At 44.1% G+C, this 25,840-nt stretch overlaps 2 protein-coding genes across 3 annotated transcripts in view; one reads left to right on the plus strand and one right to left on the minus strand.

The window, feature by feature from the left end:
- The window catches only part of psda (pleckstrin and Sec7 domain containing a), a 29,264-nt gene extending 18,160 nt beyond the window's left edge, over nucleotides 1–11,104 (plus strand). Inside the window, exons 10-16 of the mRNA XM_042066203.1 lie at nucleotides 3,061–3,104; nucleotides 6,417–6,607; nucleotides 6,924–6,994; nucleotides 7,132–7,286; nucleotides 8,270–8,414; nucleotides 9,125–9,268; nucleotides 9,884–11,104. Of these exons, the coding sequence (XP_041922137.1) occupies nucleotides 3,061–3,104; nucleotides 6,417–6,607; nucleotides 6,924–6,994; nucleotides 7,132–7,286; nucleotides 8,270–8,414; nucleotides 9,125–9,268; nucleotides 9,884–10,207 (1,074 nt within the window). The 3' untranslated portion in view covers nucleotides 10,208–11,104. The remainder of the gene's footprint in view (nucleotides 1–3,060; nucleotides 3,105–6,416; nucleotides 6,608–6,923; nucleotides 6,995–7,131; nucleotides 7,287–8,269; nucleotides 8,415–9,124; nucleotides 9,269–9,883) is intronic.
- Nucleotides 11,105–12,586: 1,482 nt separating this feature from the next.
- Nucleotides 12,587–25,489, minus strand: nfkb2 (nuclear factor of kappa light polypeptide gene enhancer in B-cells 2 (p49/p100)). Of its 2 annotated transcripts, none has more exons than XM_042064898.1 (24): nucleotides 25,053–25,489; nucleotides 24,532–24,590; nucleotides 22,781–22,823; nucleotides 22,535–22,616; nucleotides 22,301–22,341; nucleotides 21,997–22,095; nucleotides 21,642–21,793; nucleotides 21,189–21,301; nucleotides 20,689–20,847; nucleotides 20,217–20,321; nucleotides 19,984–20,072; nucleotides 18,944–19,082; nucleotides 18,635–18,781; nucleotides 18,030–18,221; nucleotides 17,510–17,651; nucleotides 17,241–17,355; nucleotides 16,572–16,779; nucleotides 15,791–15,960; nucleotides 14,989–15,091; nucleotides 14,445–14,671; nucleotides 14,104–14,188; nucleotides 13,826–13,995; nucleotides 13,580–13,691; nucleotides 12,587–13,109 (listed from the first exon to the last, which is right to left on the minus strand). In XM_042064898.1, exons 1-24 carry the CDS (start codon nucleotides 25,080–25,082, stop codon nucleotides 13,027–13,029), a joined length of 2,865 nt encoding a protein of 954 aa, XP_041920832.1. In that variant the 5' UTR covers nucleotides 25,083–25,489; the 3' UTR covers nucleotides 12,587–13,026. The 2 variants fall into 2 exon arrangements, with proteins under 2 accessions (XP_041920832.1, XP_041920833.1); XM_042064899.1 differs by having other exon boundaries at nucleotides 13,826–13,992; nucleotides 25,053–25,484.
- Between the last annotated feature and the right edge of the window lie 351 nt (nucleotides 25,490–25,840).

Here is a 25,840-nt window from a genome sequence, read left to right on the forward strand (position 1 = left end):
CAGATTCAGAGGAAGGAGGTCACATTTGATTAAAGGCTTTCTACAAGGTGCTGCTGAGTCCCTGAGCTGTCTAGAAGAGCAGAGGGAAAGAGAGAGAGAGGGAGAGGGGGAGTGAGAATCTTAAAAAATAAAGAAAAGAGAAGACAGTAGAGGAGGGGAGAGGAGAGGGGAAAGAGGAGAGGAGAGAGAAAACAGGGGAAGGGAGGAGAGGAATGGAGAGGAGAGGCGATACAGTAGAGGATAGAAGAGGAGAGGATAGAAGAGAGAAGTGGAAGAGAGCAGGAGAGTCAGGATTAGCAGAGAGGGGCAGAGTGCAAATTATACAGGATTGAGCATGCAGATAAGATCAGCCATTCAAATGTGTTCAGATACATTTGGCCGTTTCCAAAAATAAATCATTGCACTAAATGAGCAATCCGGCTCTCTCTCTCTCACTCTCTTATGCTCTCTATCTATCTTTCTCACTCTCTCTCTCTCTCTCACTCTCTCTCTCTCTCTCTCTCTCTCTCTTTCTCTCTCTCCGTCCCCCGAACCGTGCCCTGACTCCCTGCCAGCCAGCCTGTCTTTACATAAACATTTCACCTACACACAGGCATGTAGTTGAGGATCCCACGATCCGTCGCTCTCTCACAGAATGCTTTCACAGCCCCCTCAATGGAGGGAGGAAGAGCAGAGCAACAGGTAAAAATGCCTCTCTCCGCACTGGAAAACACCGCGGCGGCGGCCCGTCTCCTGGGCAACGGTCAAACCCGTGCAGGGAGACCCGTGGGAGGGACACCTGTGAGAAAGAGGCAGTGGTCTAAGCAGGGTCGGACGTGGACGAGGAGGAGGAGGAGGAGGAGGAGGAGGAGGAATAGAGCCATGCTCTCTGGGATATGATTGACACTTCAAGGGAGGAGGGATTAGAGGGAAAAGTGGCGGCTGCGATTCGCTGCTCCCTCTGAAAAGAAATGCGCATTGAGTGAGCGGGAGAGGGAGGTGGTAAGATACGGAGGGAGGGTGTGTGTGTGTGTGTGTGTGGGGGGGGGGGGGGGGGTGAGAGCGGGAGAGTAGGGAAGAGGGAGGGCGAGCATACTCAGTCCTCATTAGATGCTTTGCACTGTGAGCCTGACCATTTTGTTCTCCGGTGACACAGAGAGCGAGAGTGTGTGACACAGAGAGAGAGAGAGAGAGAGAGAGAGAAGGAAAAGGAGAACGGATCCTGAGCGTGCACCACACAAAAGGAGCAGGCGAACGGACGAAAGACAGAAGCAGCTGTGGAGAGAGAAAAAGAACCTTTTGTTCCCTCGCTGGAATAATCTCTGGGCTTCCACCTCCACTGCCGGAGAGGAGAGCAAAAGCGAGGAGAGGAAAGTGTTTTTGGGCAACTTAGTGGACAGGAGAAGTGGAGACGCAGCTGTTGTAAGTTTAGCTTGCCCAAGCTGGGGAGTTGGGTCCACTGAGGGGGAGCAGAGGGATCCCTGCCCGGACCTCCCGAGCCACGGCACCTGACAGCCTGATCAATACACGCTCCATCACCTGGAAGGTCTCGCTGCCAGTCTTGTTGGCATCTTCTCTGTCCCTATGTGTGTGTGTGTGTGTGTGTGTGAGACAGAGAGAGAGAGAGAAGAGTCCATGTGTTTGTGTGTGTGTGTTTCTGTCTTTGTCCCAGAGGAAGATGCGGTGTGACATCACTTGAAAGGGGGAATTTTCTAGGGGGTGCTACTGAATGGGTGACACATCTCGGGAAGACCATGAGACTCTGAGATCATTACTCGTTAGTAGCGATTCCAATGCCCATGTCTGCAGTGCATTAGAGAAGTTGTTCAACTTGCGTTTCTGCGTGATGAGAAAGACATGTGGTCACCAGTGTTCTTACTGGGAATGAGAGGCAGTCAAGAGATTCTTCTGCGTGTTCTGCTAGACACGGAGTGGAATGTTTTGTCGGGGAAAATGGCGGAAGAGGATCCTCGCAACACCTCGCTCCTTCGTTTGCATGAGAAGTAGCAGTGGATGCATCACGCCCAAAGTCCTCTGTGTGGGCTTGAATCACATGTCACACTTTCCACCATGCCCCGAGGACGACTCGACAGCAACTGTTTAGCACAGCCACCGAGAAACTGAGACATCTGCTGGGTGCGTTGCTTGGGGATGTCTTCGGAAAAAAAGGTTCAAAACTTTCAAAATAATCCCAAAATTTTTTTCTTTTTAAAAAAAACACAAAAACAAAAAAAGGGATACAAGGAGCTTGAATCACCTCAAACTTTACTGTAACTCCTCCAGAAGTTTGGAGCCCATTTTGAGTTGATTGTGAACCCTGCCACACCTCATCATGATCGGGCTGAACAGCATCCACTCCACTGGGCGTCTCCGCTCGCGATCGCTGTGCTCGGTCCGCTGCGGGCGAGATTTCAGGGTCATGGACCCGTTCAACTACACCAAGGCCCCACGCTCACGCTCACTCAAGCCTCTGGCTTTTCCTGACCTTCTTGGGAAGATCCAGGATGGGCAAAACCACCCACAGACGCGTAGGAAGAAGGTACCTTCTGCATGCATGAGAACACACAGATGTTATGAGATGCCCATGTTTGGTCCTCCATATTGGAGGTTTTTTGGTCTTTTAAGTAGTGGGCATCTCTGGATGTTTGCTTCTACTTTGGGGATTGGGTCAATAATGTGTTAGTTTTGGTGGTTGTTGGAGGGTGAAAATAAAGACACTTCATTCTTTCAACTTGAAGGTGTTGGATGCTGGACCAGATTGTGCTTTTATATGTTTTTGTGTTGTACAGTATATGTGATTTATTTAAATTATTATTATTTGGATGATGCAAGATGAAAGTGGCCACTCGATTCACTGAGTGAATCAAACTATTATTAGCTATTTGGAGTATGGATTTCAGTCCATTCTGCCACCCATATAACACAATCAGACTCTCTCTCTCTCTCTCTCTCACACACACACACAAACACACACAGACCATCAATCATGCATACACAAAACTAGGCCACACACACATGCACACATGCAGTGGCGCTCACTGAATATCACAATGTTCACCAGTGTTTTGTTTGTCTCCACAGGCATTGTACCACTCTATCAAGAATGAGAAGTTGCAATGGACCATGTAAGTTTCACAATATATCTCAAACACATGTAACTCCACTGATTGTCATGTTTATGTATGTTTTTCCTCTTTTGTTATAGATCAGTAAATCATTTTTGAAGTATTTAGATTTTGAGCTTCAACCATATACCCTTAAGAAATCTATTCAAGGAATGGATAAGATAGGATAACACATGTAGTGAACTATCAACAAACAATGTAAATGCTGAGGTGAAAAAGAGGTGAATCTGGATAGGTAGTCTCTCTCTTTCTCTTTATCTCTCTCTTTCTCTGTGTCTGTATGTGTGTGTGTGTGTGTGTGTGTGTGTGTGTAGTGAACTATTGACAAACAATGTAAATGCTGAAGAGGTGAATTTGGATCGGTAGTCTCTCTCTCTCTCTGTATGTGTGTGTGTGTGTGTAGTGAACTATTGACAAACAATGTAAATGCTGAAGAGGTGAATTTGGATCGGTAGTCTCTCTCTCTCTCTCTCTCTCTCTCTCTCTCTCTCTCTCTCTCTCTCTCTGTGTGTGTGTGTGTGTGTGCGATTGCTTGGGCGTGTTGAGGGCCTGTGCTGTGGACCCTCTGATGCCATGAGCCCCTCATTTAGACTTTGGCTTTCCAGACATTGTTGCCATGGCTACAGCTCCCCAGTTGCCTCACTGTAATTACAGGTTGGAGTCTCTCACTGGCGAGGACGTTCACTCACACTCACACACATACTGTACATGCAGACACACTCTCCTTCTCAATGCAAACAAATCAACTCATGCATACACACACACACACACACACACACACACACACACACACACACTCACACTTACACTCACACTCATACACATTGGCAGCCTTTGCATCTATCTAATACTCATCTGCAAACAAACATGCGGATTCTTTTACCAACACAAGCTCACACATACAGTATATGGGTCATTACTTCTATCCCAGTGCGTTCCCTGTGTGTGCTATTTCATTCACAGCAATACTATATAATAATACACAAACACACATCAAAGCATGCAGGTACACAAACAAACACTCTTTCTCTCTCACTGCACACACACACACACACACACACACACACACAGTCCTCATACACACACACTCGCACGCGCACACACACACAAACATACACACACACTCGCACGCACACGCGCACGCGCACAGATGGTGTACATCCACATACTGTACTCCGCTGTGCTGTGCTGTGCTGTGCTGGGCTCTGCTGGGCTGCGCTGCGCTGCGCTGTGCCGCACACGCCCGAGGGCTTTGTGGCTTCTGAGCGTGAGCAGTGGGAGCGCCGTCTCCTCTCCTTTATTCTGCTATTCTCTTTCATTCAGGCGCGCCACTTTAATCTGTCTCGGCCCCGCACCCTACTTCTTTACTGGTCTCTCTCTCTCTCTCTCTCTCCATCTCTTTGTTTCTCTCTTTCTCTCTCTCTCTCTTCATCTCTCCCTTTCTCTGGCTACCTCCATCCTATTCTGCTAGGCTGCCTCTCCTTCTCCATCCTCTCTCTCCTTCTCCATCCTCTCTCTCCATCCTCTCTCTCCTCCATCCTCTCTCTCCTTCTCCATCCTCTCTCTCCTTCTCCATCCTCTCTCTCCATCCTCTCTCTCCTCCATCCTCTCTCTCCTTCTCTATCCTCTCTCCTTCTCCATCCTCTCTCTCCTTCTCCATTCTCTCTCTCCTCTCTATCCAACACCTTTTCATTTCACTTCCCATATGGGTACTTTGGGAGTGTGATGTATGCCTCTCTCCATTTTGTCCATCCATTTATACAGTACAATCATCCATGCATCCATCTATCCATCCAACTGTCTTTCAGGACATCTATCTATCTGTTCATCCATCCATCCATATATTCATCTATCCACTCATTCATTCATCCACCCACCTATCTATCTATCCATCCATCTAATTCTGTCCCCTCCTCATACAGTATTTCTGTTTCTTACTTTTCTTTCATATATTTTTTTCCATACAGTTACTCCCACAGTTATGCATTTCTTTCTTTCTATGTCCAACTCTCCACTCATCCACCCATCTGTGTTTCCCTTTCTCATTCTCTCGTTCTCCTCGACGCTCACAGAAAGGCCAGCAGTTACCAAGCAACAGATGAGAGAGTAGATGAGAGTGCTCAGTGCCTTATATGTCTTACACAGTGATGGAGATTATCACCAAGAGGGCCTTAAAGATGCGGTCCCTCCAGGGTGTCCTACCCCTACAGGCTACCCCATTAAGGCTGAGATGAGAGCTTTTATAGATTAGGATCTGCGTGTGTTGCATTCATTCAACATTCTGGGGTCAGTTTTCCCATATCCCCTCTATGACATCTGCTTTCTAGAACTTGCACATGAAGGGTTTTGTCGAACCAGTCAGGACGGAGAGATAGAGAGAAAAATAAAGAAAGAGAGAGACTGAAATGAAGACAGAGTGCTAACTCAGTGACCTGACAAATAGGTTTCCCTTGATGGTGGCAGTGGCATAGATATGAAGCGCATTTAGGAAATATTTTATTCATGTCTGCACAGAGGGTCATTGGAGGATGTGTCAGGGGAACACTGCTTGACCGGATTTGTGCAGACATGACGGATTCAGACTCTGTCATGCTGTGGGTGCATGCCACTGCTGGATTTATTCAGATACCGCCCTCTCTCTCTCTCTCTCTCTCTCTCTCTCTCTCTCTCTCTCTCTCTCTCTCTCTCTCTCTCTCTCTCTCTCCCCATCTGTACGGGTGACTGGACCCTGGTGAACCGTCAGAACACATCCCTGGAAATCTGAGCTGGTTTGAGAACTGAAATGCGCTTCTCAACCCAGACCTGACAATATCAACAAATGAGCAGAGAGAGAGGGGGGTGGGGTGGGGGTGGCAGAGGGAGAGAGAGAGAGAGAGAGGTAGAGAGAAAGAGAGAGAGGGGGGTGCAATCTCGGTGAGTGGCTAGAAAGAGATCACAGACTATTTAGACAAGTCTGGGAACAAAGAGAGAACGGAGGAAAGAAAACGACACAAGGGCAAAGAGTGGAACAAGATGAAGTCAACCAGTGTAGGTCTCCTCATTTATGGAGGAGACCTGTTCAAATGTGAATGGGAACAATCAGGTCTGCATCTCCCTTTTAAGCATTTTAAAACATATTACAGTAATTTTTAGAAAGTAATTGCAAAATTAGTGACCACAGCTATTCAGTGAATATAGTGGTTACAGGGCTTAGTGTCCTGATTATAAAAATAATCACCTGGGAATGTAGAAACTTATCACAATTGCACCTGCATTTCCTCATCTAAAAGATGCTTCCCTGCTGTAATCCTTTGATGTTGCCCTCCTCCGCAGAGACGAGGAGGAGCTGCGGAAGTCCTTCTCGGAGCTGGCAGAGAGCCGAACGGACTCTGCATCCCACACGATGAAGCGCATCAACAGCGGTGGCAACCCGCTGGTCAGCGTGGCCCAGCAGTCCAATGCCCAGCTCTACAAGAACGGCTTCCTTGTACGCAAGGTCCACGCCGACATCGATGGCAAACGGAGTGAGTTCCACTGACAGACAAAAGACCCTGAATTCAGGGTCTATGGGGGCCCCTTGCTGCTTTTCAACTCATGACTCAAAAAACATGACGTGTTACTTTACTTTTATGTTCTGTTGTGTAGTCTGTATGGTATCTATCCCCATTTAAACTGACAAGCAGGTAATTGGCAGTAAAACTAAGGGCTATTCATAGGCGGGCTCATTCTCTCAGTTCCCAGGGAGAGCTGTTGCCATTGCTGTACTATGAGTCACCATAGATAAAAGAGTCTACTTACATACATGTACTTGGGGATGTAAATGTGTATTATCTTTCTCAGCTCCCCGAGGTAAACGAGGATGGAAGTCATTCTACGCCATTTTGAAGGGCCTGGTTTTGTACCTGCAAAAGGTAAATGGCAATAAGGTAAAAAGGTTCAGTCCTCATAATCTTTCTCTCTCTCACACACTCACACACGCACACAAAGACAGACACACACATACTTGATGTCTTAGTTATTAATTCCTCCCTACTCTGCTCTGTGAAAGGGAGAGTACCGGCCCGACAAGCTGACTGATGAGGACTTGAAGAACGCTGTGTCCATTCATCACGCGCTGGCCATGAGAGCAGCCGACTACAGCAAGAGGCCCAACGTCTTCTACCTGCGCACAGCCGACTGGAGGGTCTTCCTCTTCCAGGCCCCGTGAGTCTCTTGCCTCTCTATAAGGATAGCTCCAGTCTCTCTGATCCAGGATCAGCCTGATGTGTGTTAAAGACACAGTTAGTGATGCTTTATTCATAAACCATACAAAACACTTAGTATGATGTGACTTGCTTCAGATAATCACTTCAGTTTTCAATGTCAGACTAAACTGACTGTATTACTGACTTTTTTGCTCTCGAATAGGATTTAAAGGGAAACAAATAATGCAAAATGAACCGAAATTGACCAGGAGGCGGCCATTAGTATCCTCTAGAAGTCTCTTTGCAGACAGATGCCGAGCTGTGGATTGGCTCTGCGGCCTGAGTGTTGTTTAAATGCATGACTGGCACCGTTGGAAGAGCTCGGGGCTCAGACGGGCGGCCTGGCCTGGCATCTAGCTTCTCTGGGACACAGAACCCGAGCGCAGCTCCAGTGGCTGCCCGCTGCCTAGTCCCACGTAGCTCCACATAGCCCCCGCTGCTTTCAAGTCCTGCTGCTACTCACACGGGGAGCTGTTTGCTTATTCAAGCATCAGCAGAGGCACTAGCAGCAACTCCTCATGCATATTTTCTGGAACTGCTGGAAAGCACAGCTCACTCACCCTTTGTTAGTTTAGTACTTTAGTACTGACTTTATGAATTATTGTTCAATATGGTCACTAAATAAAGGGACATGGAGTCGGCTCTCCCTGCACAGTGCTGGACATTTATTCCCCAAGAATAACAAACAAACAAAGTCTCTCACACCAGTCAGTTCAGTGTCCGTCTATGAGCTTTATACTGCCAAGAATAGCCTTTCATCTCCTATCTGAAGTCTCCACACAGGGCTTTAGAAAGCTATTCTAGACGAGTCCTCGTCTATCACATCACTGTACAGAGCCGACGAGCAGCCTGTCCTGTCCTGTCTGAGCAGCTCTCTCTCTCTCTCTCTCTCTCTCTCTCTCTCTCTCTCTCTCTCTCTCTCTCTCTCTCTGCCGCTGGCAGGAACGCAGAGCAGATGCAGTCCTGGATCACACGCATAAACACAGTGGCGTCCATGTTCTCGGCCCCTCCCTTCCCAGCGGCCATTGGCTCCCAGAAAAAGTTCAGCCGACCTCTGCTGCCAGGATCGACCACAAAGCTCACTCAGGTAAGGCTCTACCTGGTTCTGACTATGTGTAGCGGGCTGAAGGGCTTCGGGTCTCTGACCAGTTTTGGGTGGCTGTTTGTTCTGCAAGTGGTGACAATGTAGCATTAACAGACATTTTGTCATTTTAGAATCTTAGATATGTTGTCATCTACCAAAAAACTTCAAATTAGATTTTTTTTGCATTAAATAATATGAAATAGTTTTTTTTATGTCAAGATTGAAAATAAAATAATTTGGTGTGAGATATATTTTCTTATGTTTCTTAAAATAATATAACGCAATATTATATGAAAATACATTCATAGAATGGTCGTAATTTTATTCTGGATTTTCAGTTGTTCTTTTCACAAAAGTTGGTTGTCAGTTGATGGTAGTTTTAGGAGACCACTAGCTCAGAATTCTGCAGGTGCTGAACTAATATAGACCCTTTCATCAATAAAAACAAAAACAATGCTTGAACGTTCTATTTGGGCCCCAATCTACTTCCTCTGCATTAAGATAACATATGGAATGTTAAAACGGAAGTCTTGTGGGGCCAACTATGATGCTGATAATGGAACTCTCTTGAAAGGGTCTATAACATTTAACTGTGACATTAGTAACACTTAGCAACTAAGTTCACAGTCACTCACACATATTGATGATGTATCCCAATGAATAAAAGAAATGTACTGGAGCTTTTTATCAAGAAGAGGTTTCTTTGTCCACAGGAGGAGCAAGTCCAATCCCATGAAACACGATTTCGGGCGGTGTCTTTCGAGTTGACCGAACTGCGTACCGTTCCCCTAGATCGGAAGGTTAAAGGTCGTGAGCTGGAGGAACACAAGCAGCGGGAAGAGTATCTGGATTTTGAGGTGAGTTGGTCTCTCTCCTCACCACCCACTCCATGAATTCATGGTCATTTAAGTGAAGGCTATATTTCAGTGTGGCTATTTTTCCCCACACTATGAGTAATTCATACATGACTTCAGTTCATGCATTATTCAGACACCAAAGCAGCTTCACAGGTTCAAGGTCACTCTCCAGTCCTAATTCACTAAACCCTTTATGAGGCCAAAATACTTTTTCTGCCAACACATTTTAACTGTAATTTGTTTTCAATGGAATTTTTGGTTTCGTTGAAAGTTTGTTTGCCAAGTCTAAAAAAAGGTTAAGCTATTTTTACTCATCAATTCATGCAACATACAATACACTAGCTGGAGAGTTTCCCCAGAATTTACATTATTATGATTGTTATTATTATTATTATTATTATATTGTTGTTATACTATTACTTTTATTTTTAATTGGATGTTTTGCCATAATTGATACAATGCTACAATGTTAACGCATGTTTATTATTATTGTTAATTGTTATTCTGATGTTGGATGTTTGGATAATAGCATCTGCTTAGAACCATGACAACCATCTACACATCAGATCATTACTTAGAGCCTCCTTCCTGCTCTCTCTTCTCCTCCCCTGGCAGAAAACCCGTTACGGGACCTACGCCATGCTGCTGAGGGCCAAGATCCGCAGCGGCGAGTCGGACCTTGCCGCCTTCGAGGCGCGCCTCTTCGCCGACGGCGGGCTCCAGCGGGCCCACTCCAGCCCCACGCTGGCCCAGGAGACGTGCAGCAGCCAGGCCAGCAGCAGCAGCGCCGGCAGCGCCAGCGGGATTAGCGCGGGGGGCAGCAGCAGCGAGCGGAGCGGAGCAGCCGCCCGGAGCAGCGCCAGCGGCAGCAGCAGCAGCAAGCGGGGCAAGCGCTCCGAGGGACCGAGGCACAGCTACAGGAAGGCCGTCAAACAGTGAAGAGGATGCTTGTTGCTGGAGGGGGAGCCGGGGGGTGGGGGTGGAAAAGAGGTTATGGATGGGCGGGCAGAGATGAGGGGGTGTGAGGAAAAGGAAGCCCTTGACCCACCACAACCTGTTTGACGGCTCACTAAAGAGGAGACAGATTTATTGGGTGGACCAGGTTGTGGTTACATCCTCATGTGGCTGACTCGTCCATGCAGCATGTACTGTTCGCAGAAAGGAATGAGTAGTTTGGCCCAGTGACGGCTGGTCCTGGAGTAGAGGGTTGTTTAGAATGAAGGCAAATGGAGAAAAACAACAACTTTTTTTCTGGGGGAACATCACCAGCTTCAGATCGTTTTTTTTTCCCCTTCTTTGTACATCTCTGGGGTTTGCATTTTCTTTCTGGCAAACCCTTAAAAACAGAGAAGTTCATTTACTTTCTCCGAAGGCAACTAGGGGACTCTCTCCTGCCATGTATTTCTGAAGGTGCTTTAGGGCTATGAAATATTCATCTGTAAACCCTCAGACCAAACCTCTAGTACAGGACAAAGCCCTCTTCACGGCACTTATGTCGTCACAGTGTCTGAGCCATAAGTGACTCCTGGAGCCTACTGCTGCCTGCCATATAGTGGAGGATCAACGAAGAGAGGGATAGACACTTACTGTATTTTTGTTTTTACGCATGAGAAAAGTTCCAAAAATCTCATATCATTACTGAACTCTTCAAGCACAGTATCATAAGTCATTCAGACAAAAAAAAACTCTTGTCTGTATATTAGAAGTTTCTGAATGCATGGTTTAAAGCATGCTTATGATTTTGTCTGTTTGTCTGTCGTCTTCATTTCTTCCAGTGTTTGATTACCATGCTACAGTAGTGAAGAAATCTCTTTCCTGACTGACCGTTATGAATGTCAAAGTCAAACAGAAGTCCATAGGGAAGCAAACAGACAATGAAGTGATGAGATGACTGTTCAGTGTGAATGCACACTGCTTTACTCCACATCCTGTGAATTGTATTTGTATATATATACATATATATATATATACATATATATATATATATATACATATATATATATTGACTTCATATATATATATGAAGTCAATATAATAACTGCTAATGTTTTTATGAGCTGTGCTGAGCAAAATGTTTGGTCTACACAACTGGACCTTGGCAAAGCCAGTCTGTACTCAGGCTTTGTTGTCACCCCTGCAATGCAAATGCTCAGCCAGCAGGCGATCCTCTAGCCAATTTTAAATGGCTTCCGGTAGCTGTGCCTGGGTGTGTGTTTTTGGTGGCTTAAGCTACGCACAGTCTGCCAGTGGCTGGTTTCTGAGTAACTAATCTGAGTGTGATCAAAGAGAGTGACTCGAGGGCTCTGACATAGATACACACTTGTTTTGCTCTGAAGGTAACTGGAAGGGTTACACTGTGAACAAAAAAGGGCAGACATTCACAAACAAGGCCTCATATATTGTCCTGGGCTAAATTAAATGAACCTCCAGACAGACAATCTCTCCTTTGACTTAACGGCAATGACTCCTAGAAGCACAAGGTCAGGTGTTGGTAGTGAGAAGCATTGCATACAGTATGCGGACCTTAAGGTTAGGTAGTGAACCTCTGAGGCACTTTAGATATTGTTATATTTAGGGTGTGCATCAAAAGCTAAGAGATTTATTTATATAAATATATATATATATATTTTTTTTTTTTTGGACATGTATTGTTCATGTCTTGTTGAGTATTTGTAAGTACTATTAAAATGTATTGAATTTAAAGCAGTTTTATGTAAGGGTTTTTACTGGATACTGGTAAAATTATTCAAATGTAGTTTTGTTGCATCACATATTGCTACATGTTCATTATTTCTACTCTGTTATTTCTGTTGGTATGGTATGGGGATGCCCATATTAGTTGTATATACTGTGAATAACATGCTCTGATTGCTCGACAAGACTCTGTTACATTGTTTGTATTTTTTGAGAGCATAGCGACAGAATAAACACATTTTAAACAATGACAGATGTTTAGGATGATTCCAAACAACTGCAGTAAAACTGGTTTTAATTCTAGCACGGACATATAGATTAAGGTGTCTTATCTATTCCAGGAAGGGTCTGAGTAAGAAAGACCCTAATTTAGATAACAGGAAAACCTCAAAGTCAGGCAACAAGCTAAATGTTTTGTGAATGAACCAAAACTACTGTGTGCCACATGAAAAAACTGTGCTGACCAACCATATGTGGTTAGGATCTTATTCATGGTGTTAAATTGGCAAACAGTCATTAAACTATATTTAGTTCGACTTTAGACTTTGCATTTTGCACATCATTTAACTTGTTTCCCATGGAGCTTTATGTTACAACCAGATGAAAAGATGTGAAAGTGAATAGTGAGAGTCAATATATTAATTTATATCAACAAAAGTTTTTTTTTTTTTTAGACACGTAAAGTTTAAGCAATCTGAGTAACAATTATACTGCTTCCAACACACAAAATGTCTACAGTCAAACCAACACTACTCCATTAAAACACTGCAATGATGCTAAAATATAATATAACATCATTAGTAAAATATGGTAAATCTGAGGTGAAGAAAAAAAGTTTATACAGTATAGATAACATATCATTAATATTAACAACCATGTCACCATTGAGGTTTTTACATTGTCTCATAGATATTAGCATTTACTGATTTTGCAGTTAAGAAGTTCTCTCCAGCCATGTATTTCTGAAGGTGCTTTAGGGCTATGAAATATTCATCCATAAACCCTCAGACCAAACCGCTGGTACAGGACAAATTAGCATTCACTGATATTGCATATCCTATCAGTTAAGAAGTTGCCATGGCAGGAAGCTCGCCATCTTCGTCCTCAATCCCCTGACTGCCAAAGCCACTGTCCACCGTTGTGTCCACTGGAGGAGGAAGGGAGGAGAGGAACCCGTTAAAGGCTGGACATGACAGCAGCACTCCAAATGATGTTCTAGATGCACTAATGTACTGGATTCAGTTAATCAAGGCTTTCAGAGTCACTATAATAATTATGTGCACTGCGAAAACGATGGTCCTGATGGACCTGAAAAACATGGTCGTGATGGACTTGAAAAACATGGTCGTGATGGACTTGAAAAACATGGTCGTGATGACCCCTTTTGCTGTCTGTAAAGCATAATTGATTTTGTGCAGGTGTAGATTTAGGAGCATGATGGGATAACTGAAAGCGAGTGTAAATGTGTGCGTGTCAGAGAGAGAGATGGACTGTGTGTGTGTGTGTGTGTGTGTGTGTGTGTGTGTGTGTGTGTGTGTGTGTGTGTGTGTGAGAGAGAGAGAGAGAGAGAGAAAGACATGGACAGTGTGTGTGTGTTTGTGTGTACGTGGCCCATACCTGTGCTCTGCTTATCTTCTCGGACCTGTGTCTGTCTCAGTAGTCTCACGCCCTCATTTATACCCAAAGACTGCAGGGCCTCCACCAGTCCCTCAACTGCACCTCCAGCCAGCTAGACACACACACACACACACACACACAAAATTAAGCATTACAAACATGTCAAAACTCTTAGACAGGCTTACAAACACAAATACCAAAGGGCTGAACTCAACTTTTTTAAAACAGAAGCCCCCTCTCACTCACCTGGTAATTCTCTAGGAGGTTCTGACACGGTGATGGACTCTCCTGGTACAGGTGGGCCAAGGTGAGCATGCCCAGTTTCTCTGCCAGCTCTTTCCAGGGCACTTGGCTCTGGTCGAGGAGACCACACAGCTTCTCCATCATAGCCCCATCTAGTGGCTGACTGCTCCCTGCTTCACAGAGTTCAAAGAGAATCAGGGTTAGGGGGAGACACCAAACAGTTCCATGTAAAGCCATTTCAATATGGCGGAGTGATTGACTGTTGGAGATGTTTTGCTCACCGCTTTCCTCTGTGCTTGGTTTGGGTCTCTTGTTTGTGTGGGGACTAGTCTGAAGCCTGGAGATGCTGTCGAGAATGTTTCTCACCTGGAGAGAGTTCAATAAAAGCTTATTCATTAGTCTCAGACTGGTAGGAAGTCTACTGAATGCCTGTCTTAATGTCTACTACGGTATACAGGTAGAAAAGCTCTGATTATGTATTCACTTTTCAAACCAAGTGTATGTTAGCATGAACTGGACCTCAAATTGCTTTGTCTTAAATACTCTGCTGAAAAATATTGTCAAGAGAGGCTGCTGAAAACCTTTCAATTAGTTATGAGAGTGTGACCACAGGCATGTTTACCTTTTGACATTTGGCCAGATCAAACGGTTTGTGTCCCCCTGCTGGTCTTTTACGTGGGTTTATTTGGATTCGTTCCAGGGAGGACGACACTGCTTGGACCTGTCCACCAATATCCTCCTCAGTCTGTCTGCTGTCTGCTGGTCTCACGCGTCTATCCTCCTCATCCTCGTCGGAGGAAGAGGAACTGAAGAAGAGTGGCTCGTCATTCTCCAGGCTTTTGTTGGCACCTGCAAGAGTACAGAGTTGTATTTCTTTTCCAGTCCAGGCTGCACAACGCACGACACTTTCGGTCTTACTCAGCTGTTCCTGTCTGAAGCTTGAAGCAAAAGCATGCAAATCACAACTAACCGACGTCAAGTTGCAGGTTAGCAACTTCAAGTTATTACATTTAGTAGTCAAGCTGAATTCTCAAGCTCAAACTAGTTAGTCAGCTTGGCAATTTCCTTATCTCCTGTGGGGAAGCACCCTTTCAGAGAGTCACAGATGCCTTCAAAGTTTAAAACAGCACAGACATGATAACAAGCAAAACTGTGAAGTATCTCACCTGCAGCAATAAGCATGGAACACAGAGGAGGGGAGCCCTGACTAGCAGCCAGGTGGAGGGGGCTGTTTCCTCCAAACGTACAAACATTCACATCTGCCTTGAGCTAGAGGGAAGGAATGGACAAGCCGATTAGGAGAGGAGACGAGAGGAGAGGAGAGGAGAGTGAGGGGGTGCTTGTGAAACAGAGGCAACTGAATGTGATCTGGCTTGCGCACATTGTGGTGAGAACATACTGTACACTCATTCTGAAATTCCACAGAAAACCTCTCTGACGTACACACGTCCCTCAGGTTATAATAACACAACTATCTAAATAACTGAATTCAAATGAGCTGATTGTGTACATTTTAACTGTGCCCTCAAATAGAAACATGAATTTCACTGCTCTCGGATGGAAACCTTGTCTATCCAAATCCATTCAATTTCAGGAAATTGAAAAAAACCTTGAATTTTTTAAGTAATCCAACCTTGCGTAATCAAATAAAATAAAAAACACAATTTGTCATCAGGTTCTGGATGCACTTTGGTATCACTACTCTTTGACTTGACAGTAATATAATTTTCCATTTCTGCCATTTCTCATATCACAAAATGACTCATCATCAGACCCATGTAAGAATCGCGAAGGCTTCAGCATCGACACAATGGGCTATTTAATCACAACATTGAATGAGGTGAAGGTTCATGCTCCAGTTTTCAAAAAGTACCTTACGGCTAACATCGTTTCAATAATGTAGCATATTGTTCAGAGGGCTGTGGAGCATAGACTACAAGAGTGTAGTAAAGCAGATGAGGCCAGTACCTCGGTGAGGAGCACACAGGCCACTTTGAAGAGGTTCTCCTTGACGGCCAGGTGCAGGGCGGTGCAGCCACTTTTCTGCTCCTGAGCGTTGATCTTGGACCCCGACTCAACCAGGAGTTTGAGGCAGCGCTCGCCTCCCCTCCTCACAGCCAGGTGCAGAGGGTAGAGGCCTGGGAGAGGAGAGAGAGAGAGAGAGATGGCCAATGGATGAGTAAAGCTTCACACACATGCTGGATCTATCCATCTATCTAATAGCACATAAAATGTAACACCTTTCCTATGTGTATCTGAAATGATCTCTGTCACTCTATCTATCTATGTATTTATCTATCTATCTACTTTTGCTTTAGGGAGGAAAACCAGCTGACAATGTTACATAGCAAACAGCACTACAGAAGTTAAACTAGCAAAGTTTTTTTAATGACAGGCCGGAGCCAGCTGGGGGGGGGGGTATTTCATGTAGATACGGTCTACGGTCTTTCATGTAGATACTGCTACACGCAGTGGCAGAGAACTCACACTTGGTGGTCAGGTAGGCATGTTGTTAGAATGTTAGAAAAACAGATGGGGCTCTACACTCGTGGACATTACTCGTGGTTAGTCATTAATAGTACATTAGGCTATTAATTCATCAACTGTGACATAAAATGTCTATGCCGCCAAGCACACAAAAAAGCACTTGTGCCCCCTTGGAAATCCCAAATGCCCCCTCTGTTACTATACTCTGCAGCCGGGTCTGTGGCAGCCTATGAGTTCCATGTACACTCTCCCTCTCTCTCACCTGAGAAGTCAGCTGTGTTGACCAGGTGGGCGTGTCGCTCCCCTAGGTGTGTGAGCAGGAGACGGAGTATGACTTCGTTGGCGCCAAGGGCGGCCAGGTGGACAACAGTACGTCCGTCCCGGTCCAGGAGCGAGGGGTCCGCCCCGACCCTCAGCAACAGCTCCACGACCCTCAACTGGCGGGTGATCACAGCCAGGTGCAGCGGCGACTGGCCAGAGAGAGAAAGAGACAGAAAGAGAGAGAGGGAGAGCGAGATAGATGTAGGAAGAGTAATGGATGGTAAGGATGTTTTGAAAGTTTTTTCTAACCCAAAAGATGATGCTATGACTTGCTATTGAGAACCGGGACAAGTATTTGTGGTACACTCTGCCTTTGTCGATCCATTTATTAACAGAGTATTAATGAGAGCATTTATGAGAAATGTCCTTTTTACCCTGTTTTTGTTTTGTAAAATATGCCTCTGTGCACTGTGTGGGCGGCCTCTCTTAGACTAAAAGCAAGCACCCATGAATATGTCAACACGTAAACATGTTATGAAAGCAAAAATGGCATTTAATGAACTGGTGTTTTTCAATTGAGCTAGCTAATGGAATTACATGTGCACAAAAAAAAAGGCAGGAAGACTGGTGAACGAGCAGAGGGACTGTCTGTTTAGGAGTGTGTCCTCACCTGCCCCAGGTGGTTGAGTCTGTTGATGATGTTCTGCTGTGGGATGCCGACGATGGAGTGGAGCAGCTGCTGCACTACCGCCGGCTGCTGGTGGATAATAGCCAGATGCAGGGGCCTGGGGCCGCAACGACAACGCGAACAGCAACACGGTCAACAGCAACACAACACATACACAAAAACAACCTGCACATCAAACAACAACAACAACAACAAACGCTGCACAGGCGTAAGAGATGTGAAGAAGAGGTGTTCACAAAGGCTGGACTCACGTGTCTCCGTTCTCGTCCTGCACCCCGCACAGGTGTCTCTGCACGGCCAGGAGGGGGCGCACGTCCCCGCTGCTGCAGTACTCCAGTAGAGCGCGGGCCGTGCGCTTGGCCGTGTATGTGGCTCTGTTCTGCAGGACCGCAGCTGCACGACACAGTAGAGGGACAGCACAGACTCAGTGTCAGTGACAGTAAACATGTCATGTACAATTATCATGTGAACCGTGAAAAAAATATCTTCCCCTATTCCCCAAGATCACTTTATTGTAAAGCCAAGCTAAGATAATGGCATCATACAGTGAAAGAGGTGTAAATATGGAAATACAATTGGGAAAAAAATCTCATGTGTACACACACACAAAAAAAACATCTTAAGTGTAAATTATATCAACTACAGTATTTCAGGGTAAGTCTCAACTCAAGGCAATAGTAAGCCTGCAATACTGCAAAATCGATGTAACTAACTCAGCCCAGCTCAGCTGCGGCGTGGCCCAGACCCTGTCTGCGTGCCGTGGAAGCTTACCGATCTGGAGGAGCTGTTGCTGCACTGGAATGGGTGATGGGCTACTGGCTGCTGCTGCCTGCTGCTGCTGGACTGCCGATGTTTGTTGCCCAGAGGAAGCAGACATGTGCAGCACTCCACCGCCGCCGAACCCTCCACACCCGCCGCCATAGAAGCCCGGGCCATCCATCTGATTGTTGTAGCGGTTGTAGCCTGCAGAGTTTGGCCAGACATCTAAAGTAAGTGTCTGTTTAAAAATGTACTTTGTGTATTTCTAAGTGATGCATAGCAGAGAGCTCGGAAGAGCTTCACAAGATTTATGCAATAAAGAGATTTGGACTAGGACGCAGCCTGCAGAAGGATAAAAGTCAATATTCACTATGTTTTTTGGCTACATGGGACTGATGACGGTGAATGATGTGTGATGGAGTAGTGGTGGTGAGCTAGAGGTTCTGGTGGTACACCAGAAGGTTGTGAGTACAATGCGATAGGCTCCCACTATTGTGCCCCTGAGCAAGTTGCTCCAAAGGGACTGTCCCTGTAGTGAGTTCACTGTAAGACGCTCTGGATAAGAGCCTCAATTAAATGACAATGGAATGTAATGTCTTGAGTCAAAAAGTGCCCACCTGCTCCGCCCCCCATGCCTCCCCCTGGGCCTCCGAATCCCCCGGCGCCTCTCCCCGAGCCGCCTGCCCCACCCTGGGGCCCAGGCCATGAGTCAAAGTGCGGGTGAGGCAGGGACTTTTGCCGTTTCCGTTCGACTTCCTCTTTATCTGAACAACACAGATGAAGCAGTGATAAAGAAAGAGAAAGAAAAGAAGAATGTGTTAAAAATGAGATCAGACTGACGTTTGAATGCTATATTTAGCTTTCAGCTTTAGCTTCTATATTACTAGAGCACGGCAAGGGAATGTGAAAGTTGCACTGAAATTTACCTTGAACTTGAGGCACATAGGTAAACTGTTTGGGTTCACTGCAATCTCCTCCTTTCTTCCTCTTTAGCTGCAGGAACACTGTAACTGCTCTGTCAATCTCTGTGCTGTGGTACGGTGGAGTCTTAAACACAATGGCATACTGCAGGTAAAGGAGAAAGACATAAGTCAGTTATACTGATATGATACTGAATGGAAACCAACATTTAGAAAACCACTCAAAGCCAAATACAGGAAGTCTACTGTGCACTGCTCTATGCTGTGGTAAATTCCTAGATTCTATAAATGTGAACTGAAACAAATTAAGTTGATTTCACCTGCTCTTGCACTTTTATCCAGTTATCATTGCCATGTGACTATGAACCAAGTATGCGACAGAGGCGACTAGGGTTGTAACTGTACAATATTTTTGTGGTATGATAACCAGTTCAGAAAATATCAGTTTCAAGGTTTCACATTTGTCTATAGTGTGTGTCTGTCCGCACAGACAAAAAACACAGATACACAGAATTAGCCACCAACTGCAGAACCAGTGATTTAGGTAGGTCACAGCTGATAAACTCTTCAGAGAATGAGGTTTAATGCCAAACGTCTAAAAACAAAGACTAACCACAAAAACAGGTCTAATCACATACGCTTGTTGACATTGATTCTGACACATAGATTGTACAAATAATTATAAATAATTGTATATAGGTATATAGGCATATATAAAACAGCAGTGTTTGTCTGGACCACTGATTAAATTGGATACTCAAATCAGTGTTGATGGTTGTAAAAATGCTTTTGTGCAAAACATTAACATACAGACAATGAAACAGAATTGAAAAAGCAGGTCAACACTATTAACAATTTGCCGATCACTGAATCCCTGTCAGAATCAATGTTATCACTACACAAGCAGATGTAATTAGACCTGTTTTCCGGTTTATCCGTGAAGTTCAGCATTAATCACAAAGACAGAACAGATGTTAGGAGAGCAGGAGGTGATGGGCAGCCTGATGGCCATACACCTAAAACAAGCTATAGCTGCATCCACACACCTGCTTGTGTACATCTGTGGGAGAGAAATCTCCAAAGGCCTCCCAACCCCCTTCATCGTCTTCCTCAAAGAAGCGAACGTCAATATCATCTGGAGGTAACAAAAACAAGCAGATCAGCATGAGCTCTTTCACAGGGAATCTTTTTCGTTTTTTCAGAAATTCTGAAAATTGGGATTATTTAAATTTATATTTTATTATTTAAATTTATATTTTACGGACTAAAACTCACTCACCTTTTTGTACTTTATCACAAAGCAGAAATATTTCATCACCACCCAAAACAGAGCCACAGGTCCTGTCCATACGTGAGATCTTCAGGTTTGAGGCATTGGGTGATTCTGGGTGAAAAGAAAAACAGAGTTACGGTAGTGTTGGACTTTGCTAAAAGCCTTGAAAATGACAAGTCAGTCAGCTTAGGCAGAATTCTGACATGAAAGAAATAACCGGTCCATTAGAAAAACTAGATTTATTACAATTATACTATAATAATGCTTTGTTTAAAATAATGATAATGCGCCAATATGCAACTGCATGGTAAGAACAATACAATACGACAGTATAAAAAATACAAATAAAAAATACAAATACAAATAAAAAATACAAATACAAATAAAAAATACAAATACAAATACGAAATATACTGTTTTGCAACGTACAGTTAAATGTCATGGAGTGCTTATTAAAGCCGGAGGGAGCTAGACTCACTGCTGTCATAGATGGCGTTGGAGATGACAGGCTTCAGGGCTCTAGTAAATGCCCCTGTGCTGTCCTGGAGGTAGGCTGTGAACTTCAGCCGCACAATGTTGAGATCCATGGACTTGCTCAGTTCTTTGGCCTCGTTAAGAATAGCCTGCTGATCTGCGTCTGTGAGTATGACAAGGAGAGAAGAAGGAGAACATGAGGAACAAGGAAGGAGGAAATTCAGCTCACTTACGGCTAGGGCAGCTGGATATATTCATAACTCAACAACTCAACACAACTACCATGAACAGAAGATGGAATACACATTTGCTGTGTAAATATTAGGAATATACTAATCATTCACTGACCACCAATAATTCACTGGTCAATTGTTTCATTCAAGTTATAACCTGTGATCAGAACATCCATATATTATATAGTGCACTATGGTGAATGTGTGGCTGATCTGAACACAGGTATAGTCAGTGCAGGTATGATGGTGGTGACTGATGGAAGTCTCTTACCACTGAAATGGTAGTTTGACTCCCTCTGCCTTCTCCTCTCCTCTGTCAGTCTCTTGGTCAGCACCTCCATGACGCCCCGTTTGGTGACGTGCAAAATACCCAAATTACTGAACCTGGACACACACACACAGACAGAGACAGCAAAACAGTGAGGAAGAATATTGCACCGCAAATGCAGACTGGAAGTGGCAGAGTTTGGTGAAGATGGAATTGGTGTGTTTTAGATCCAAAAAGCATTCTCCCCAGAGCAACTAGGGGTTAAGTGCCTTGCTCAAGGGCACAACGATGGAGGCCGGGAATTAAACCCACAGCTACCACTACCACTATATGTATGCTGAAAGCACAATAAACAGTTCTCCATAAGGTATACGCAGGTCTAGTCTCAAATTAAGCCAGCCCTGATATCGTCTTTATCAGGTAGGCACTGTAGGCAAGGGTCTGAAGGACACTCACTGTGCCTGGAGGTCATTGGGTCCGACGTCCACCATGCAGGTCCCATTCTCATTGCACTGCCTCCCCACCAGACTGTGAGCGTGGACACGCGGAGGGTCAGTGTGCGTCACCAGCTGCACCTCTACTCGAGCATGGCCCATGTAGTTACACACCTGCGTTGTCAAAGTAGGAGTTTGTTAAAGGGGCCTCATTATGGAGCCTACCACTAAAGTAGCCTAATCTTCTGTAAGCATTTGTCAGTATTGTGCATGTAGCCTTTTTTCACATACACACACACACACACACACACACATTTAGTTTAGTGTATTGGTACATGTTAGAAAGTAAAATGTTGGACGGAGGAACATGGGCTGACCTTGACGGTGGGGTACGTCCTTCTGTTTCTTTCACTGGACGCTCCAGGCAGCCCTCCATGCGATGGTCCCTCACATTCATAACGGAAGCGGAAGCCTCGCTGACAACACACAGAGGAAACGTGAATGGGGGAAAGCCATAAAAACACATGCAAATTTCAGCGTGACACCATGTCAAACCACATGTCTAAGATTCTTGGATCAACAAGAAATACCAGCTTTCAAGATCAGACAGACACTTTGATGATCATGGATTATTCATACTAGCATATGTGTATAGTACAAAATGTTAAAAATGTGAATTACCTGTTTTGGTTCCTCTATGATTTGTAAATAGGGTCCATCAACTTTGAAAAAAGGAAAGAGTCTTTTATGAATATATACTTAAGGATAAATAGATCCTTGAAATAGAATGAAATAAGAAATATATTAAACTTGGTTTAAACAATAAAGCTGTGTCTTGAAATTACTGCTAGTCTGGACACAAAACACATTTCCTCAGTACAAATTATAAATTAGAATTTGGCACTCCCACCTCACCTGTTTCAATGGCATAAGGTTCACTCTTTATGTCTAAATGTGGCATGAAGGCATTTTCTATGTAACTGCTCTCCATTAACAACTGTGGAGACAAAATATAAGAGAAATCAGTCAGGCCAGCACATTTGTCAAAAACTGAACTGATGTAAACAAACCTGGCTGAGCTTCAACACTGTTTATTGCTGACAGAGAGATCCTACAACTCATTATCCACAAATATAACATTGCTTATAAAAAGTACCTTACCTCACTCTCTAGCATTTTCATGCTATATTGGGACTCATCCATTCTGAAAAAGTGAAGAATGTAAATATAAGAAAACAGAACTAATACTGGTCTAAGACATGTCTCAGAAACAGAGAAGACATCTGCCTCTGACACAGCCACTGAGGCAAGCAGAAGATTAGCTTGCGGAAGCTGTGTTTCCTAAGTACACAGCACCAGGAACACGTACGATAGTCAGCGAAAACTCATGCTAAGCTGTCTTAGTCTTTTAGAAATCTCCTCCTGACACTACAAAGAAAAAACAACACGTCAGAACACAAACAAAGACGGTTTTGGTGTTTGAGAAATGACCAATTCAAAGTTGCTTTCACTTTCAGATGGCTACGCGATGGCCCTTGCTCTCTGTCTCGCTCCCTCTCTGTCGCCCTCTCTCTCTCTCTCTCTCTTTCTGTCTCTGTCTCTCTCTATCGCCCCCTCCCTCCACCCTGCTTGCTCATGTTACTTCCAGGAAGTGGACTACAGAAAAAAAGGAAAGCCCCGTGAATACCGACTCAGTACTGCCACTGATGTCAGAGTGAGAAATGCACGCCAGTGCTCTCATTCTACATACTTGAGATCAGATTCATTCCGAAGTGTGACCTCCATGCCATTATTTCATAATTAGTTTTGTTTTGTTCTTCCCACCAGGGGAAAATTCTTATTAAGGAAGCATTATTGAAAGATGTTGGGTGACTGAGATGCATAGGTAATTGTTTTTGAAATGGATTTCTGATCAAACTGAAACACACACTCACTCTCTCTTTATTGTTGTGAAATTACACAGCCTCAAAATCAGTCTGAAACACATTCCTGCCAACAGTGACATGGAATACCCCAAAGGGGTTCACGGGATTGCCCCAAATCATTCTACCCCCTATTGCCCAATGCAGTCAACAGCTTCCTGTGTTCTGTTCTTAAGGTAGAGGGGTGACAGACATTCTTACCTCAAGCACTATCCCACTGAACTGTGAAATACGTTGCCATGAATTTCCCCTTGGGGATCAATAAAGTATCTATCTATCTACTGTATCTATCTATCTATCTATCTATCTATCTACCTCATTCTTTTTGACAATGACAATGTATTTACTTTGCAGCAGCTTTGGGTGGAATTGATCAAGACTTTCATTCATGAACTGGTGACAGGAACAAGAGGTGGTTTCACAAAAGTGATGACAAATGCTCATATGCATATAGTTCATGCTCTAAGGTGAAGTATGAGAATGTCTATCTATAGGACCAAAAACCTTGGGCTATTGGATAAAATATTTTTGTCACAAAGATTCAAAAATAACAGCAAAACATATGTGACAAATAACAAACTTTGAGACAACAATTTTTTTCTGGCTTTGCATTGTCACAGGAAGTTAAGACATTTCTAAACATTTTCAGCAGAGGCCTAAGACAATGACAATTTGTCTGCCAATCAAGTAACATCAATTTATAATCATTCATTAAGAAATTACACATTTTGTAAGTGTTCAAGGTCTGTAGTTTTCCACCCAGTCACAGTTGACAACCTGCTTGATGTATCAACAAAGTCAGGCTACATAACTTCACATAGCAATTCAACATTTCCTCTAGATCTTCAATAAGATTGCCAAAATTACCCACTCATAGTGGAGAAAGAAATGTGCCTGATATACCCTTGGAACCTAGGCATACGTTAAAAGTTAATCTAATTTAATTTGTCAATACTATTTTGCATACGATTTACATTGACAGGCACGTACCTCAGTCCTCCCGACATGCCGTTTGCAACAGGGTCATCGGCTCTTATTTTACTCTGCAACTGTTAACAAAACGTTTATAGATCAGTCAGGTACTGTTATTTCCCATGGATGTAATTCCCCCTTTTCCCCTTAGCAATAAGGCGAGCAAAGTCACCACGCTTTTAGGTAGCCTGCCCAAAACGCAAAACTCCTCCAAGGGAATTTCCAGATAAGTGTGCATCCTGCTTTAAGCACTTATCAACATTTTGCGTTTTTAACATAATAAATTACATGATATACACTATACATTTGCATAGGCCTACTCTCATTCACAAAGTTTCAGATAACACAGGGATCTGTGAATGAAATAAAGTTTTAACAAGCAAGATTCATCTGTCCATTGGGTAGCATACACATCGCAGTAAATGCACAACAGAGCCCGTATGTGTAACAGCGTGCAACTAATGTAAACACGTTATATCGAATTATGTGACATTTTCATTAGGCTGTCATAAGATATTCAAATAATGGTGCTGTCTTACTTCTAGGTGTGAAGTCCAGATGTTGGTCATTACCAGCAGACACTTGCGAAACAGAAATAAACAGAGAACAAGAAATAAAGAGCAAACGAAGCGAATAGTTAAGTATCAAAAATCCTCCTGAATGCTGAAGAATGAACACCAATTTCAGGTGCTGTTTGTATTCCAAAAGACAATCCCAGTGTTTACTCGGCGAAGCAACTCTCCACAACACGAGTTGTTCACTAACATCTGGAAAGCCCCGGACTGTTGGGGGAATTCCGCAAGCGCATGGCCATGTCACCAACTGCGATTGGAGCGCACTGTCAAGTCCCACCCACCTGTCAAATGGGCCTATAGGTGGCTGTCAGATGTATCCTTGTTTCTGTAATTTAGCTTAATTGAAGTAAGAATATGACAAGATATACTGTAATTTGACGTGACTGGTAGGCTACGACTCAATCTTTAGAACATATACTGTTTTGAGGTTTTTATTAGCGAAACTTGAGCGGCCACTGAGCATTCGGTTCTCCAATAATTCTGGTCTGAAATGCATGACATATATGTTGCTAAATTGGCAGGCCTTGTCTCGCCTATCAAATGTTACAATACCATGATCTACCCTATTGTACCATTCCAGAGATTTGCTTTTGAACTGAGTTTTTTTTTGAGTCATCATAAACATGAACACTACATACCGGGCCGGTCCCGGTCCTTATGCCCCAGCACTGAACCTCCGCTTTAGGCTGTAACGCACCGGCCAAACCTGAGTCTAAACACTAACCGTAGAACACGGTTTGACAACAGGTATG

This window comes from Alosa sapidissima, chromosome 16 (assembly GCF_018492685.1).
Source record: "Alosa sapidissima isolate fAloSap1 chromosome 16, fAloSap1.pri, whole genome shotgun sequence".
Lineage (NCBI taxonomy): Eukaryota > Metazoa > Chordata > Actinopteri > Clupeiformes > Clupeidae > Alosa > Alosa sapidissima.